Source organism: Bactrocera neohumeralis, chromosome 3 (genome assembly GCF_024586455.1).
Source record: "Bactrocera neohumeralis isolate Rockhampton chromosome 3, APGP_CSIRO_Bneo_wtdbg2-racon-allhic-juicebox.fasta_v2, whole genome shotgun sequence".
NCBI classification, from domain to species: domain Eukaryota; kingdom Metazoa; phylum Arthropoda; class Insecta; order Diptera; family Tephritidae; genus Bactrocera; species Bactrocera neohumeralis.
This window is the reverse complement of record NC_065920.1, coordinates 29,941,597-29,958,984: the sequence shown is the minus strand read 5'-3', so window position 1 is coordinate 29,958,984 and position 17,388 is coordinate 29,941,597. Positions and strand designations below refer to the sequence as shown.

At 36.0% G+C, this 17,388-nt stretch overlaps 1 protein-coding gene across 1 annotated transcript in view; it reads left to right on the top strand.

The window, feature by feature from the left end:
- The window catches only part of LOC126753613 (neural-cadherin), a 283,478-nt gene that overhangs the window by 63,002 nt on the left and 203,088 nt on the right, over positions 1–17,388 (top strand). The window contains 2 exon segments of the mRNA XM_050465203.1: positions 11,884–12,337; positions 16,941–17,157. Of these exon segments, the coding sequence (XP_050321160.1) occupies positions 11,884–12,337; positions 16,941–17,157 (671 nt within the window).

The window sequence follows — 17,388 nt, the reverse complement described above, 5'->3', positions numbered from 1 at the left end:
AACGAACCATTCCGCCGTATAAGTATGTCATGATTTCAATTTTCATTCCAGCACATTTGATCTAACAGACTCACACTTTACCATTAAAAAAGTCATTTTATCTACTCTTAACAAGTAACATTTAAAAATAATAAAACTTTAATCTAATTCTTAATTTCGGCTGTTTAAATTTTTGTTTCTGTAGCTGAGCAGCTTAAGATCGCAACGCTTAAAACTCTCTTGCCTTTTATGACTCGGCTAATTCCGGCTCGTTCGCGGTAATCGTTGGGTATTATTATTAAATGGTTATATATTGGTTATATCTGACAGCAGAAGCTGAAAATTTTACGCTAAATATATGTAATATGATGTAGTGAACCGTAAGCAATTAAAAACTTAATTTCGATTTTTTTGGTGATACGTTGTTTTGCATTTTAGGTGACGATTTGTAACTATGCCACTTTTCCACCAATCTAATAGAAATTTTGAACGAATATTCTTGAAATCGAATGCCAAAAATTAAAGATATGATTCATCCAGGAATTGCAGTAAAATATAATATAAAAACATATATAATAAATATAATAATTTCTGGTGAAACCTTTGACAAGCAAAAAAAAAAATTAATTTTATTGTCATCTCATAGAGTTTCAAATGATGATGTTTTATTTCAAGGAATTCCAACCAAAGCTATTTAACGTATATATGTATATGCATTAGATACTATGGGTCTAAAACCGGTTTCGAGTCAGCGATTTTTAAGTCGAATTTTAAAGGATCTGAATACGAGTAATCGATTGCATGGAACATATGTGATAGAGTTGTCCGATTTGAGCGATTCCAACAAAGCATAAATAAAATATCATAATACACCGAACTATTAAATTTCATTCAGATATCTCAAGACCTGACCAACAAATTTTTGTTACCCCTAAAAAAATACGACTTGCAAATAGTTGGATCACAACGGGTTTTAGACCATTTGTGCAGAATAAAGTTTCGTAACATTAGAAAAAAAAATTCGAAATTTTTTTCGACGACCACGTCGACGAAAAGGTTATTTTTATATAGGAGTTTAATTACTTAAAATAATAATAATAAAATTGTTGACATGGAAAATATAATAAAATAAATTATTAATAAGAATCGGATATACATATACATATCTTACATCATGTTAACAGCCATGTGGCATTTAAGCAAATTGGCTAAGAATAAGTGTAAGTCATGTTACATAATAAAGATAAGACAAGCGAGAATAGTTCCTCAAACATGAACGCAAAGTTTAGAATCTCAAAAAATAATGAACTCTCAGATGTATTTCACACACACTCACCATTGCTTTACACCTTATATTCCACTACGCTTTTCACTCTTAGAATTCGGAATAAAAAGTTCATTAAATCTTTGACCCCAAAATGTATTCACATTTATCCCCACTGAATGGATATGCAGAAGACGTGCCACTTCAGCAGCGCCATTGCTTTTTATTTGAATAGCACTCAAATGAAGCACTGCGTTGCTGTTGTTTTGCAAGCATAAGGTGCCGAGCGCTTTTAATATTCAACAATAGCTAAAATCCGACAGTCGAGAAAAATAACAACCCGCACCCGGTTTTGTACGTTATTTAACACAGCTACACCTTCACATCGTTGCACGCTGGCTCCCCTCCATTAAAGCAACTTCATCATCACCGTCTTTGTCGAAACGCTGAAGTAGTCCTTGAAAATCTTTATTGTTTTCACTCCACACAGTCATGTTGTTCACTCGTATTGTGCCCCACCGTTATTAAATATGTAGTGGCGACAGTTATATACGGGTGGGTGGCGCCTATGCAGCCTAGTCAAGGCTTGAATTTAGTCCGGCAAACAATGGAAGTCTTAGGATATTCTGGAATTAAGCTACGTGTCTCCTTGCTTGGTGAAAATATGTATGTATAATGCAGAAAAATAGAAACAACAACGGTAAACATAAAGTTAGATTCACTTCCTAGCCGCCGTACACAATGCCGCTGACAATTATGAAATTTCAGCGCTTTCAGTGCGTTCACTATTCACACGTAGAATTCATCGTAGAATCTCTTATTTACAGTGTTCTTGCTATTTCTTCCTTTCTTTTCTTATTTTTTATTTTTATGAGTTGTGTTGCATTTAATCCATTTCGCTTTCACCGTATTTCCTCCAAAACACTCGCATAGCGGATATTAGAAAACTTACCGCCTTAAAACGGGGTATAAAGCGAGTTTAACCAGGCGGTGAAGTGTGCAAAAATTCATTAAAGTTTATCATTCATTTATTCAATAGAAGTATTTATGTGTATAAAGTCAATGCCTTTGGCTTCAGTAGCTGACATCTGTCATTACTTCACTTTTCTTTTGTGTGTATAATATTCAGTTGATAAATTGTACTTTGCCATAATGCAAAATTAGGAAAGTTGGTTTCTCCTTCTTCAGTTCCACATATCATTCCTTTTCTTATTATAATCTGAACTACAAGTATAAACATTTTGCTACAGCAAGAAAAGTAAATAAATATTTTAAATTTAAACAGTGAAAAAATGCATATGTATAGTTGCAATTATGTATATGTAGATACTGTTAATATATAGGGAAATCTTATTATTTAAACGTACTGTTATTATACTATATAGAATATAGGACTGCACTGCGCGAAAGATCTATTGAGCACTCTCCTAAGTCACAACGACTCACCTAGACTTAGCAAATTGATATATTACTGCTAGGTACTATGAGGCGATGTTATCCCTATTTAGAAATATCGATTCGAGGGCTTTTATCCTGCGCTTACAGACTACTGTGCAGTCAATTAGCAGGTGTTCTGACTTATATTTCGGATATAGATATATAGATAGACTGTTCAGTCGTTCTATACATTCCTTTACCAACAGCGATTTGATCTCGTACGCAGATATTACTTTGAGTGCCGCTTGACTATCGCTTAGTTTAACTATACGTTGTCCGATAGTTTCGTTGGAGGTTTATCTCCACACACCGTCTTGGAATATGCTCGGAAAAGTACCCATAGGTATGTCGAGTTTGGTGAATGGTCCTGCGACCACTCGCCAATTCAAACCAACATTTTCGAGCCGTCGGTGTACCACTTGATTGTACTATCCCTTAGCAGTAGCTTGAAAGCTTAATGGTTCATTCATCCTTACTGCTGAGAGTACCCTTGAACTTTTTGGAGAAGTTTACACTTTTGGTAATGCTGTCCCTTGCGAAAATAGCCATTGGCATTACGCCACTTCCTTCATGCGTTGGGAAGAGATTACCTGAACTCTGTCAAACCCTTCTGCTATCAATTGGAGCAGTGGGAGTTTCGTATACTGATCGATTACTATGTGAAGCGGTTGAGATCCAGCAAAACTTCAAGTGCCGCCGTCGGACATGTGAGCCGGACACGTAGATGCAGGCGAGCCGTTGCAGCTTGGATAGTTGAAGTCCTACCGAAACCTGCGATGCTTTCAAATCCCAAACCACCGCTCCATTTGTGATAATCGGTCGCATGATTATGGTGTACAACCGCCTGACAATCCTTCGCTTGCAGACCCAGGATCTATCAGCTCGCCAAGTGCACACCATAAGTGCTTTCATAGCTTTGACCATCATGGTCAGATGAACATGCTGCTACTACCGCAGAGTGGAAACCAGCGTTAGAACAAGGTATTTGACCATATTAGTCATCTATATCTCTCTGCCTCCGGGGGTTAGATTCTTGGAGCCTATCATAGACCTGAGTCTCGTAAACGGCAGTGGTCGTTTTCAAAGGGTTAATGTTGATGTTCAAGTAGAGAATATTCTCAAGGAAGGACCACGAGCAGTTCTTTCACGACAAGGCTACATAACAGGAGGGATAGCACACCTCCTTGTGGGCAGCATCTTGAAGTGCCGAGACGAAAATACTAACAAAATATTCATTGCGTGGCAACCAGTTACTGACTATAAGCCACAGAGTAGCCAGTCCTCAATTTTGGATATGTACACATCACACCTGGACTACAAAATCGATGTTCTTTATGTTCTTTAATTAACTTAAGAAACAGTACAACATTTTTTAGATTATTTAAAATGTCCAATAGATTTCAATTACTTCATATTTAATGTTATGAATTCTTGCACAATGCCGCTAGATATAATACATTATAATGTATAAGATAATATGTATAAGAAGAGATTCTCAAAAGTTCTCAGAGTGGTTAAAATCGATTTTTGAGGATTTTTTGGGAAGGAAAGAAATAATTGATTAAAGCGAAATTTCTAGGGTTTATAGTTATATATTTAAATATAATTTACAAATTTTTTGGATACAAAATCTTTGATATTCTGCCTTTGGGAAGCAATTGTCCGATGCATCTTGCATGTGCCTTTGTCGGCTGGCGGGTAGGATGCAGGTCGCAATTTCTATTGGAAGCAAAAAGTTCAAAAATATTCATTTTTTTAATAATTTATCTTCTAGTTAAACTAAGAAAATTACAAAACAAAAGTGTAAAATTTTAAAAATTTTTTAAAAATGGAAAAAGGTGGTTTTTGACCAAAACTTTTACTTTATGTTATTTAAAAATATGTTCAAACTTTACTTTTCTTAGTTTTTATAGTTTTAATAGAAGATAATTTAATGCCAAATATAATAAACTTTGCCCCAATTCCATACGAAGTTAAGCTTTTTCTATCCGCCCGGCAATTAAAAAAAATCGTAAAATTGAAAAACCGAGAAATCGCGCGTCAAAATTTTCGCTTTCTGCCCAAGCGCTTATATATCTGCTAAACGATCGATAATAATACTAGAACATATTTAATTCCCATCTATAACTTTGGGGACATATTCTTAGATAATTTTAAAAAAATTTAATCAAACAAAAAAAAATCGATTTTTTGAAGCTTCTAAAGCAGGCATTTCGAAGAACACCGAAATCGGTAGTCTAATGTAATAAAAAATAATGAGAGTAGAAGAATAATAAAGAATGCTACACATGCAAAATTTTATAATAATTCTTTTTCTTAATCTTAAAACAAAGCAACTCCTCTAAAATCTCTCCTCTATTTAGTGAATTCAAACAAAAATTTCAAGTTAAAAACCATTCTTAGGAACTGCATTCACTCATTCACGTTTACGCAATGTGTAGAAAAGGATTTCCTGTCATTTCAAGGAAGCAGCGCCGACTTGTTGGCTGAAAGCATTAATCCTTTATTTAAGCTCTACGCTTTGCTATCACTTTAATAAATGAAGCAAGCGTCAGAAGTGGAAAGAAACGGTAAAAGTAAAGATAAGCAAGTCTGTAGAAAAGCGCACGGAACTTTGCACAGCAAACCGGCAAACTTATGCAGATTTTTCTCAAAGAAATATTAGCGGAGAAGAGGATTGAGTACTATACGAGATTGTGGGGAATGGGAATAAAAATATTTAATAACGGTGAGAGAAGGAAGGAGTGTTTAAGAAGTAAAAATCCAGCTAAGCTACCATAAAGTAAGATGACACACAGATAGGAGGAACAGACGACGCGCAAACAAATAAACAAGCGAAACAATGAAGGAGTGTGCAAAGTGGCAGGCAGACTGACAGCAAAAGGCAGACAGTCACATAGCCATTGCCAGTTAGACAGGATAACAGGCAACACAGACAAGAGTGACCATTGTGTAGGCGTGTTGGCAGGCGGAATTAAGATGTAGTACCAGCAGCAGCAACGGCGGCAAAGCCTTAAAAATGGCAGCCGGAAGCGCGCAAAGGCAGTGCAGCTAAATGCCACAAAGGCATACAAGGATACATTCTAAATAACACACACACACACATGCACTTGCAGTTGTGCCATAAATACAATGCCGTTATTCCGTCAACCAACCAGCCTACTTGTCAGCCAGCAGTTGGCTTGTGAATACAAACGCGTTGCGGAAATCCTGGCTGCAGTGCCGCGCGCAGCTAAATTTTCGTATTCATTGTGATTTTCGCATTCGCTTTGCCTGCCAAGCTTTTCACACACTCATTCGTTTCTGCAAATGTGGCGGTAGACAATGCCATGAGTGCTGAATTGAAATACATACAACATACTTTGAATTGCTCTGCAAACTTTCTGCCACTGTCGCTGCTGCTGGTAGTTCTTCTTGCAACTACAACTTCCTTCGTTTGTTAGCGTTTGCCTCGAAATTCAATTCCATTTAAATGTGGCACAGTGACTGCTTTCTAGTCAAGGCTCATGCTGCGGGCGTAGTGTTACCAATAATTAACTACTGCAACAGTCAGACTTTGTCTATTAGAAGACTCCTCGCAGTTCGTTGCTTTGTTTTTGTTATTGTAGCGGTGTGTGTAAGTCAGACGCTAAGATGTGTGAAGCGAATTGCGTGTGTTGTCTTGTTGATTTTGAGCACACGCTATAAGGTGGCATAACCTGGCATTACAAAATAATTGGCACAGTCTTGCAACAGCTTGACTGTGGCACATCCGACTGGAATCAAAGCGAAGTTGGAGATCTCATTTGCAATTAACTTTATTTTTAGTTGTAATTTTGTTTGTATAATTACACTTATGCGATGTACATTTGAACAGCCAACCCCAAGTTAGCAAAAGAAAAAGCAACGATTGAACACTCAAAAGCTTGGCTCAAACCATTGCAGGCATATGTCAAAGCAAAGTAAAGCATTTGAGTTTATATTTTGCTAAAGGCGGTTGATAAGAAGTACAGTTATTAGTGATTGTTTTTGGAAAATGTTAATCTTTACCAACCTATTTCTAAATCAAATCAACTTCACATTAACCAAACTCGTTTTTGGTATTAAGAACTACAACTAATTTTTAAGGTAAAAATTTAAACGAAAAATTAAAAATTTCAATTCAGTTATAAGTCACAAGAGAGTGGATTATGTGAAAGTGGACATTTGCTTTAATGTATGTTACAGTGAGTGACATCTTGAGGCAAAAGCCTTCCAAATTACTCAAACGCATTGAAACTTCCTAACACTAAGTAGGACTTAGATTTATTTCGAATCAAATTACTTTTTAATAATACTTGTTGCAAATACATTTATTATCACTTAAGTTATCATATTCGAGGTACGGCCGTACGGCTGTAACTTCTGTTAAAAAATATGCGCAACCCTATATTCCTTTGTCGCCTGTAATTATCGAATATCCAGCGAAAATGATTTTAGAGTGGGGCTACGATATCTATAATTGTTAAGAAGGTTTTAAGTAATGTGGAATAACAAATCACAAAAGAAGATTGCATTTCAATACATACAAGAATCGTGGAGGTAAGGACTGTGATCAATCTCAAGCATTTTCTCTCCTCTAGGCTGTGGGTCCAAGATCATTTTTTAGTATCCGCTGCGTTGATGATTTCGATGCCGCCACTGCCTTAATCATGTAACGACCCCACTGAGCTGCATTTCATCTAATCTCTTCTCACACACATTTTACGATAGCTTTGGTCTTAATGGATTTCTTTCGTCCAGTTTTCCTTTTTAAATCAAAACTTGCTGTTTCTTTATACGTTTTATAGTTCAATAAATATACATAAATCAATAATAATTTTAAAATTTTCAACTACAAATTTACCACGAGTTCTCGTTTAGCCGCTCTTAAAACGACTCATGGCAAAACAAGTAAGGAAGGGCTAAGTTCGGGTGTCACCGAACATTTTATACTCTCGCATGGTAAAGTGATAATCGAGATTTCATAATACGTCATTTACATATTTTTCAAATACCGTATTTTTGTAAAGTTTTATTCCGCTATCATCATTGGTTCCTAATGTTTATACTCGTATTATGCAGAGAAGGCATCAGATGGAATTCAAAATAGCTTTATATTGGAAGAAGGCGTGGTTGCAAACCGATTTCACCCATATTTCGTACATGTCATCAGGGTGTTAAGAAAATATTATATACCGAATTTCATTGAAATCGGTCTAGTAGTTCCTGAGATATGGTTTTTGGTCCATAAGTGGGCGAGGCCACGCCCACTTTGGATTTTTCTGGGTGCAGCTTCCTTCTGCCATTTGTTCTGTAAAATTTAGTGTTTCTGACGTCTTTTGTTAGTCGGTTAACGCACTTTTAGTGATTTTCAACATAACCTTTGTATGGGAGGTGGGCGTGGTTATTATCGGATTTCTTCCATTTTTGAACTGTATATGGAAATGCCTGAAGAAAACAATTCTGTAGAGTTTGGTTGATATAGCTGTAGTAGTTTCCGAGATATGTACAAAAAACTTAGAAGGGGGCGGGGCCACGCCCACTTTTCCAAAATCATTGCGACCAAATATGCTCCTTCCTAATGCGATCCTTTGTGCCAAATTTCACTTTAATATCTTTATTTATGGCTTAGTTATGACACTTTATAGGTTTTCGGTTTCCGCCATTTTGTGGGCGTGGCAGTGGGCCGATTTTGCCCATCTTCGAACTTAACCTTCTTATGGAGCCAAAGAATACGTGTACCAAGTTTCATCATGATATCCTCCATTTTTACTCAAGTTACAGCTTGCACGGACGGACGGACAGACGGACGGACGGACAGACAGACATCCGGATTTCGACTCTACTCGTCACCCTGATCACTTTGGTATATATAACCCTATATCTGACTCTTTTAGTTTTAGGACTTACAAACAACCGTTATGTATAATACTCTCCTTAGCAACATTGTTGCGAGAGTATAAAAAGAATATGTTACAGTATTTAATATTGTAAGGCAGAAAACAATGCAAAAAAGTGACAGCAATTCTGTGTCACACTGTACGGCATGCCAAAATGTTAGCTAACATTTTATTTGTGGGAAAATTGCATCTCTCTAAATCTAGCATTGAACATATACGCTATGTTACTTTAGCGAGGCATCCGAATACCCTCTTGTTGTTGCTTTCACATCTTACTAAGTCAGAAACTTAATGTTTCTTAAATTGCTGATTCGAATCGAAACATTTCCATTGGTCGACACTGTCTTTTTTTCTTGGCGGTGCATATTGAGTTCGGCCTTCTTAAGGCTTGAGATATGGTTCTAAAATTTTGGACGCGTTCTTTTCTTTCCAAGAATATGCTTAATTGTAGAAACCGCAAATAATCATCTAATAAAGCTTATTCTTCTTCTTCTTCTTTATTGGCGTAGAAGCCGCTTACGCGCCTATAGCCGAGTTAGTGTCTCATTCGTCCATCCATCTTCTTTTCATTAGTGGTGTTTTTTACGCGGCGGTCCCAAACCATAAAAACTCAAAGATCAAAATAATGTTCTTGAAAGGAAATTTCATAAACTTTTGCAGCTTTGTTTTCAAAAATAACTGTACAATCCTAAATTTGTCTTAGGCTCGGAGTACTAGAGCATATAGCTGCCATACAAATTGATTGGTCAAAATAAAGTTCTCGTGCTGGAACTTTTGTATTTGTGAGGGGTATTAAAGCTTCGGTGCAATCGTAGTTAATGTTTAGCCGGTGATATAAAACCTAATGCTCAATTCATAACGAAAAAGGTCACCAAACATGAATATGTAACGCGCTGATGTACAAGTAAAATTCAAGTATGTATGTGTGAATATTTATGTGTCCATATTTACTCTTACATATGTACATGATAAGCTCTTCGGCTACTTTTTCCACCGATTTTTATATCGATATTAATATCTTACATAAAATAATTTTGATTTTAACGCTAATATTAAATAATTTTAATAATCATATATCTTTTTTTTTTAATAAGTAATTACAAAATATTTTAAGGAGTTGCACGGGTTTCCTCGGGTAAAAAACATTCTTTTTTCAACACTTTTTCTCCTATAAAACATGATTTATTTTATTACAATTTTTTATTGTTACAAACATACTCTATTAACAAAGAAATTCTGAAATTTTTAGAAAAAAAAATTTTAACCCTTGGCCATTGCGACTCCATTTCGGTGACTCTTCGGAAGAAAGATACGCCCGCGTTGGCAGATATTTACAGGATCATCTTTAGTGATAAAATACGTGTTTCAGTTAAAACCTTACCTTAGAACTTGGACAAAAAAAAATTGAAAATTTGATTTTTGGCAGACATGTTTACAAAAACTTGAAAAATTCAGTGAAAATTTCGGGATCATTTTTTCAAATACTTGTGATCCAAAATAAATCCTTCATCCAAGTCCTTAAGCATTGTATCTCAAAGATGTGTGCAAAGTTTCATGAAGATCGGTTGATATCTCCGTAACTATTGCTCGTATCAATTTGAAAATTAACACAATATTCTAGAATGTATTGTAGAATTTAACAAGATAATAAAAAAATCGATTTTTTAAAACCCATAAACCCATGTAACCTCTTAAAAACATTAAGATATAATTTAGAAATTTCTAAAAAATATTTATTTTTATATTTTTTGTTTGCAGTTTTTTAAGTTTAATAATTTTTTATACAGTATTCATTATGTAGCTTCTTTATGTGATATTTTTCTTACTTTGAGTTTCAATTTGTTCGCTTTATTTTCCCCGAAACAGTTGCGCAAATTGCTATAATGCTTTTAGCGATTTAAAACAGCTTGCCTTTGTTTGGATCTGTGAACTATCTTCAAAGCAAACATTAGTGTAAACATGTAAATAACTGAATTTCAACATAACCTGGTAAACATGTAGTAGTATATACAACAGAAATATATTTCATACTTCGAACATCAACGTCTGCTAATACTTTGCATAATGCTTCTTTCAAAGTCTTTACATAAACTAATCAGCTACTACAGCTACAACCAATCGTTTATTCGTTCCCAAGAATTGCAAGTTTATATGCTTTTAACTTTACTAACAAATTCCCTGCTCACTGGGTTATTATGCCCGCAAGTTTTACGTTGGTAAACTTTTTGGGAGGATACATTTCCAACCGACTTGATTGGATTTTTCCGGTGTGTAGGCCTGGCTATTGTTTGCCACGCAAGTGTGAATGTGTGCTTTGCTACAATCGAATGCATACACAGGCACTTACATTGTTACATAACTACCTTGTGTTTTTGCGTAAATTGAAAGAACCTGCTTGCCTAGCGGTCGCCTTTATTGATTTTTTGCCGTACCTTTGCTTGCGACGTTCATTTGTACCCACACATACACCCATATATGTATGTAAACAAGTCTATAGAGAAGGTGTTGAAGTACAAATACGTACACAAATACAGCTAGAACGTAATCGCTTTGTTATTGTTGCGCATTCAATGAAGTATTTGCACACGAAGGAGTTTTACCGTTTCTGATGCCTGTAGCTTCTGCATTTGATATTTATTGCTGTTTTTCTAATTCATTGCATTTTAATAGCTTAAGTGAAATCGAATAGTTCCCAGATCGTTTGGCGAAATTCTATAGTATGCTTTGAATGATTGTATATATATGTATACATATACATGTTTGTGGCATTGCTCCCCTTTTGTTGGGTACGCAGAACAAATACGCTTCTATAAATCGATACACAGAAGTTGAGTGCTCTTTTCAAGGATGTGCATATGTCCACGTGTTTACGGTTAAAGCAGACCTTGCGTAATCTGAGTATGTGCGGGTTGTAAGTACGGCTTCAAGGGAGCTAATAATGCTCAGGATTGTAGTTTGTTCACTTTCGTGTGCAAATAAGGAAAGTTGTTTGCAGAAAGTTGAGTGTAAGGACATGAAACGATTGACGGAGTTGTTGTCACTCACAAAAACGTAATTAGTTTTTGTTGTAAATTTCCTTTTGACTTTGTTGGTGACATTGACATTGCTTTGTGATTAGATTTGGGGTTTGTAGACTTAAAGAAAGGGGAAAGAATCAACCATTTAAAGAATATTACTGTGTTTAAATATAACTTATCGATTATCAGTAACATAAAATTATACAATTAAGTATATTATAAATAACTATATAAACAAAAATACATACTAACAAACAACTATTTCTTTTAATTCCTTCCTCTTTAGTCTCCGACCTCAAGTACACCGACAATCAGCGCGTCATCATTCACGTGAAAGATGTCAATGATGAACCACCATACTTTATTAATCGTCCGCTGCCCATGCAAGCCGTCGTACAACTTAATGCTCCGCCCAATACACCAGTTTTTACATTACAAGCTCGTGATCCGGACACCGATCATAACATACATTATTTCATTGTACGTGATCGTACCGGGGGACGTTTCGAAGTGGATGAACGCTCGGGTGTTGTACGCACCCGTGGTACTGATCTTTTCCAGTTGGATATGGAATATGTTTTATATGTGAAAGCGGAAGATCAAAATGGCAAAGTGGATGATCGTCGTTTCCAGAGCACACCTGAGGAGCGTCTTTCCATTGTGGGCGGCAAACGAGCACCACAATTCTACATGCCTAGCTATGAAGCGGAGATACCGGAAAATCAGAAAAAGGATTCTGAGTAAGTTGTAAAAACCATATTTTAAAATTACGTACAAAATATATCAATATCTTAAATATACCGTTAATAAAACTCATCTATTTCGGTACATTTTTCTAGTTATACAGGGTTTTCCAATATGGATTATATAGTTTATAAATATCGTTTCGACCATTTTTAATATGTCATGATCTGTAATTCAATGTAATTTTTATTGTATTCAGTAATGTTTGCAAATGATTAAATTTTATTATCAAAATAATCGTTCTTAAACTGCAACTTTTCTTGCGCTTTTGCCATTTTGTGGTCGTAGTAATCGTCCACCTTTGCTAGCAATTCGTAGAATGGTTGAAAATTTCGATCGTACTATTTCAAAATGCCAATAAGACAAAGAAACGCTCGAATTAATGAAAATATTGTAGCCGTTCAGATAAAAGTTACTGAAGACCGCGATGTGGATTCCAAGAAGTTCGTGAAATCATCGTAAACTTTGTGAAAAGTTAAAGAAAAGTGCTCTTCATGTTGTCATCAGATATTTTTGTTAATATTTTGGGCATGAAGTATGCCAATGCTAAACTCGTATCAAAAGACCTGAATCGTTACCTAAAGCAAAGTCGAGTAGAGGTCGCAAAATATATACTTGAGAACGTAGCTGAAGAGCCTGCATTATTCAACCGTATCATTACGTGACGTGAAATGATGAGACATGGCTTTATGAGTATGACGTCGAAACTGTGCAATAGTCTAGCTATTAACGCTCCAAAAATTAGTCGAAACTGAAGGAATAAAAATGCGAAAAGCACAGAAGGTCATCTCAGCCGAGGCTTAACATATAACGTGTGTTTAAAAAATTTGACTAAGCGTTGGCATGCTTGTACTAGTTTAGGAGCTTTTTTTCAAAACGTTAATAAAATCGTGCAAATTTATTTCTTTACCCTGTTCATATAAGTTTTAATCAGACAGTATTTAAAGTTATGGCGATACCATGGACTACAGTGATAAATGCAATAAAGTGAATTGTAATGAACTTCAATATATGAAATATATGAGAAGGGGGTCATTAAATCAAAACTTTTTTTCTAAAGAAGTAAAAGTGACCAGTTCGGCACAAATTCTACGGAAAAGTTATTTATTGGAATGTAACTAAGATATCAGTCTCAGCTATCAGAATCCAGAAGATATATCATTTTGTTTTAAAATACGCCAATTCTGTTTTAATGGATGATCCGCATAGAGGTAATTTTTTTGAAAGATCACTCGTGAGTCGTGTCATATTGTCATATTATTTTTGTTCAGTGTTGCTTGGCATTTTATCATGGAAAGACTCACGCCTGAACAACGTTTACAAAAGGTACAACTTTATTACGAAAATTCACGTTCTATAAAGAATGTGTTTTGGGCGCTTCGCTCAACTTATGGTCAACATAATTGGCCTACTGAGCGTACTATTTGCATCACCATCACCCATCTTGAGACCCAGCATTCATTATAGGATAATATTCGACCGAATAGACTACGTTCAGCATAGAACGACTTGGTGCATTTTACGTCAAGATCTTAAATAAAAAGCGTACAAATACAGCTTGTGAAAGAGCTGAAGTCGGTCGAAATTTGTTCAGTCATGAGGCCCATTTCTTGCTCAATGGGTTAGTAAACAAGAAAAATTTCCGCATTTGGAACGAATAGCAACCTGTAGAGGTTCAGGAGCTGCCATTTCATTCAGAAAAAACAACGGTGTGGTGTGGTTTGTGGGCCTGTGGAATCAACGGTCAATATTTCTTCAAAAATTATGCCGGTGAGAACGTAATCGTCAATGGCGACCGTTATCGCGCCATGATAACCGACTATTTGATGATGATGAAATTTAAGCTCGTGATCTCGCCGTCACTTGGTTTCAACAATATGTACAGCTATATTCCCTAACATCGCTTCAATCAATGAAGGTATTGAGAGAATACTTCTATGAGCAAATAATTTCACGTTTTGAACCGTTCCATTGTCCACCAAGACTGTTAGACTTTTTCCTTTGGGGATATGTAAAGTCTAAAGTATGTCCGCAAATACTTCCGCTTCGTTTCAGGCTTTTGAGCAAAAGAATGCTGGAAGTCGAGTCATCGCGGCCAATATTTGAAAGAATTCAAAATATAAAAGTCCACGAATGTTTTTGAAATGGTAATAAACGTTCTCCATGAAATTTGAAGTTTTTGTGTTTTTTATTCAAAAAAGTGGAGAACCTCGAAATGTATCACTCTTTATATATACTTTAAAGGTACACCAAAAGAATGGAGATAATAGTAGTTTATATATGGATGGATTTTTGCAAGAAAAATTCCACATACTAAGACTGATACTTTATATAACGATTGAGTTATCTTTTGTAGCCATTTTTGTTGCCGTATTCAAATCACTTTATAATGATGTTCAAAATTTAGTTCACATTTGTCAAGGTCTGTATTAGGTATACATTTCTATTTAAAGGTGTTCGGAACCAAGTCCTTTAGGATACTGCCCTTCACGTGAATTACAACAGACTCTGTCGCCTCACTATCGATATCTCTTCCAGTGTATCATACCATGACACCAGGTGCTTACAGCGTAGTCTTGATAATGCGGGTCAAGTGCTCAAAAGATGCTCCATTGTTTCCCTCTAGACATTTTCTGCAGTCTTCTCAATTTGTCAGACCCATGCTGCAGGCGTAGGTCACCAACACACAGTGACTAGTTAGTATTGCGATCATGTTCCTATAGTCTCTTGGTGCCAATATAAATTTTGGTACTTCCGATATACCGTTTTATATTGTATTTTAAGCATGGGTTTTTCAATGTTGATCACATTTTTGGGTGTTAGCCGTATACTATTCTCGGCAATCTTGTCCACAATTTTATTACCCACGATATATATGTGACCTCACGCAAAGTAGAAGTAAAGTTGCTTGCTTCTGGCAATGCTTTCCATTGCTGCCCTTCTTCCCAAGACACTTCTGGCGGATATGCGATACGGATTACTGCCTTGATTGCTGCCTGGCTGTCTACGTTGATGTTGGCTCTGGAATTGTCTGCAGGTACATTAGAGTCAGCTCCGCGGCTTACGCAGTGGCAAAGACCTCAGCTTGAAATATATTGCAGTGCATCGGCAACTTAAAAGCATAAATGTTTAGAGTGTTGGGCGCAGCTAATATACCTTTACGTCAACGATAATTTTCTATGTTTACTTTGAACTTTCATTCCCAGTTGAAAAGTGGGATCATGTAATGGATACTTGCCAAACCACCATTACCCGAGCTGCACGAAAGTTCTATATGGAAAATCTCCAGCAGGCAGTAGTCGTCCCGACAATTTTTCTGCGCAGTTTTCAGCGAAAAGGTCTATAGGTGACAGATTTTAATAATAAATATTCCATATTTGTTAAAATCAAATAAAAGCTAAAACATTTTGTTGTTGATGTTGTAAAGGTTATCTACATATGTAAATTCTGTTTGGTAGAGATAGACAAGCTATTGTTTTCGTCGCCAACTGATGGGAAGCTCAATAAAAAAAGAGTTTTTCTATTGGGTTGGATTTTAAAGAAATTCCCTAAATTTTAAATATAATTTTAATAGTCACTGAAATTAAGTTGCTAAAAGGGCTTCATACTTTACCACTAACTCTTTGATCTCTTTAAACTTGACTGATGAATACATGAATTTAAGCTCTTCAATACTTAATGAAAGTAATTAATCTTGATTTTGTTGGCTATAGGTACATTTTCCGAATATAATTACACTGTAAGTGCATCTTTTGTCTTTCAAGCGCAAATTACAATCATACATACATATATGTATATGTACCTTCAAAGCGTAGAGTGTGCATATGTAGAGAAATCAAGTTTCGTTAATAACAATATAATCAGGTAATTTGCCTCCTTGTTATGCTGTTTGTGCAATCTTCATGTCTTGTTTGATGTTTCACTGCAAGTTACCTAGAAATACACATTGCGCTTACATAAGGATGGAAATATATGTACATAGAGTCTTTCTACTCCTAGCGATCCGCCTTCATACGGGATATAATAAAATATGCAAATTATATTCCAATAAAGTTGTGCAAGACGAAAATGTGCAGGAAAACAAATTGAACCGTAGAAAGAGGAGCGCGTGAGCTGAGCAGCAGTTAGTCGAGCCAAGCGAACGGGTACGACTGACTGACTAAAGCTCGGCTCATTGAAATTCCGATAGAAAAACAACTGTCAAATGGCATTTCATATGAAATGAAATATGTAAACGGAAGGACACATAGAGACATATCCAGAATTATAAAAAAAAATATTTGCACACAAATGCACATTCGAGTGAAGGCACACACACTTACTTGCAACTAGTTCTGCACACGTAGAAGAAATAAAGCGTACAGCATGTATGTACATATGCTTGAATAAATGTTGTCAGCGTCACTCAGCGTGCTGGCACTTTCCCGATTTATTTTCCATTTTATGCGCACTTTTGTAGCCAAAAATTTTGTGCGCTGATGGAAAAAACATTGTAACAAATATTAAAATTATTATACAATCTTACATACTTACGTATAAATACATATTAAGCTACTTTCGCACACCCACCTCACTCCATCATGCTTTCTTCTCTTTCAGCATCATCTCGGTGAAGGCGAAATCTTTTGCGGATCGAGAAATACGGTACACATTAAAAGCGCAAGGGCAGGGTGCTGGTACATTCAACATTGGTCCGTCCTCGGGTATTGTTAAGTTGGCGAAGGAATTGGATTTCGAGGATTTACGACAGCCACACGTCTACTCACTGATAGTCACCGCCACCGAGGACTCGGGTGGCTTCTCCACATCCGTTGAGGTAAGCAGATATACTTACATATTTATATATAAATATACTCACGAAAAGAAATATACCTGCTGGTTGAGTACTCGATATCGTTGGTATGTCTTTATTCGCAAAGCAGTTTAAGAATTGTGCGCTGCTTCATGCTATAAGCGGCTGAGCTGTGGATGTGCATGCGTAAATATGAAAATAATCTTGTGTGTGGACAAGCGTGTCCTGGATGCAGATGCACTCAAGTGTGTACTA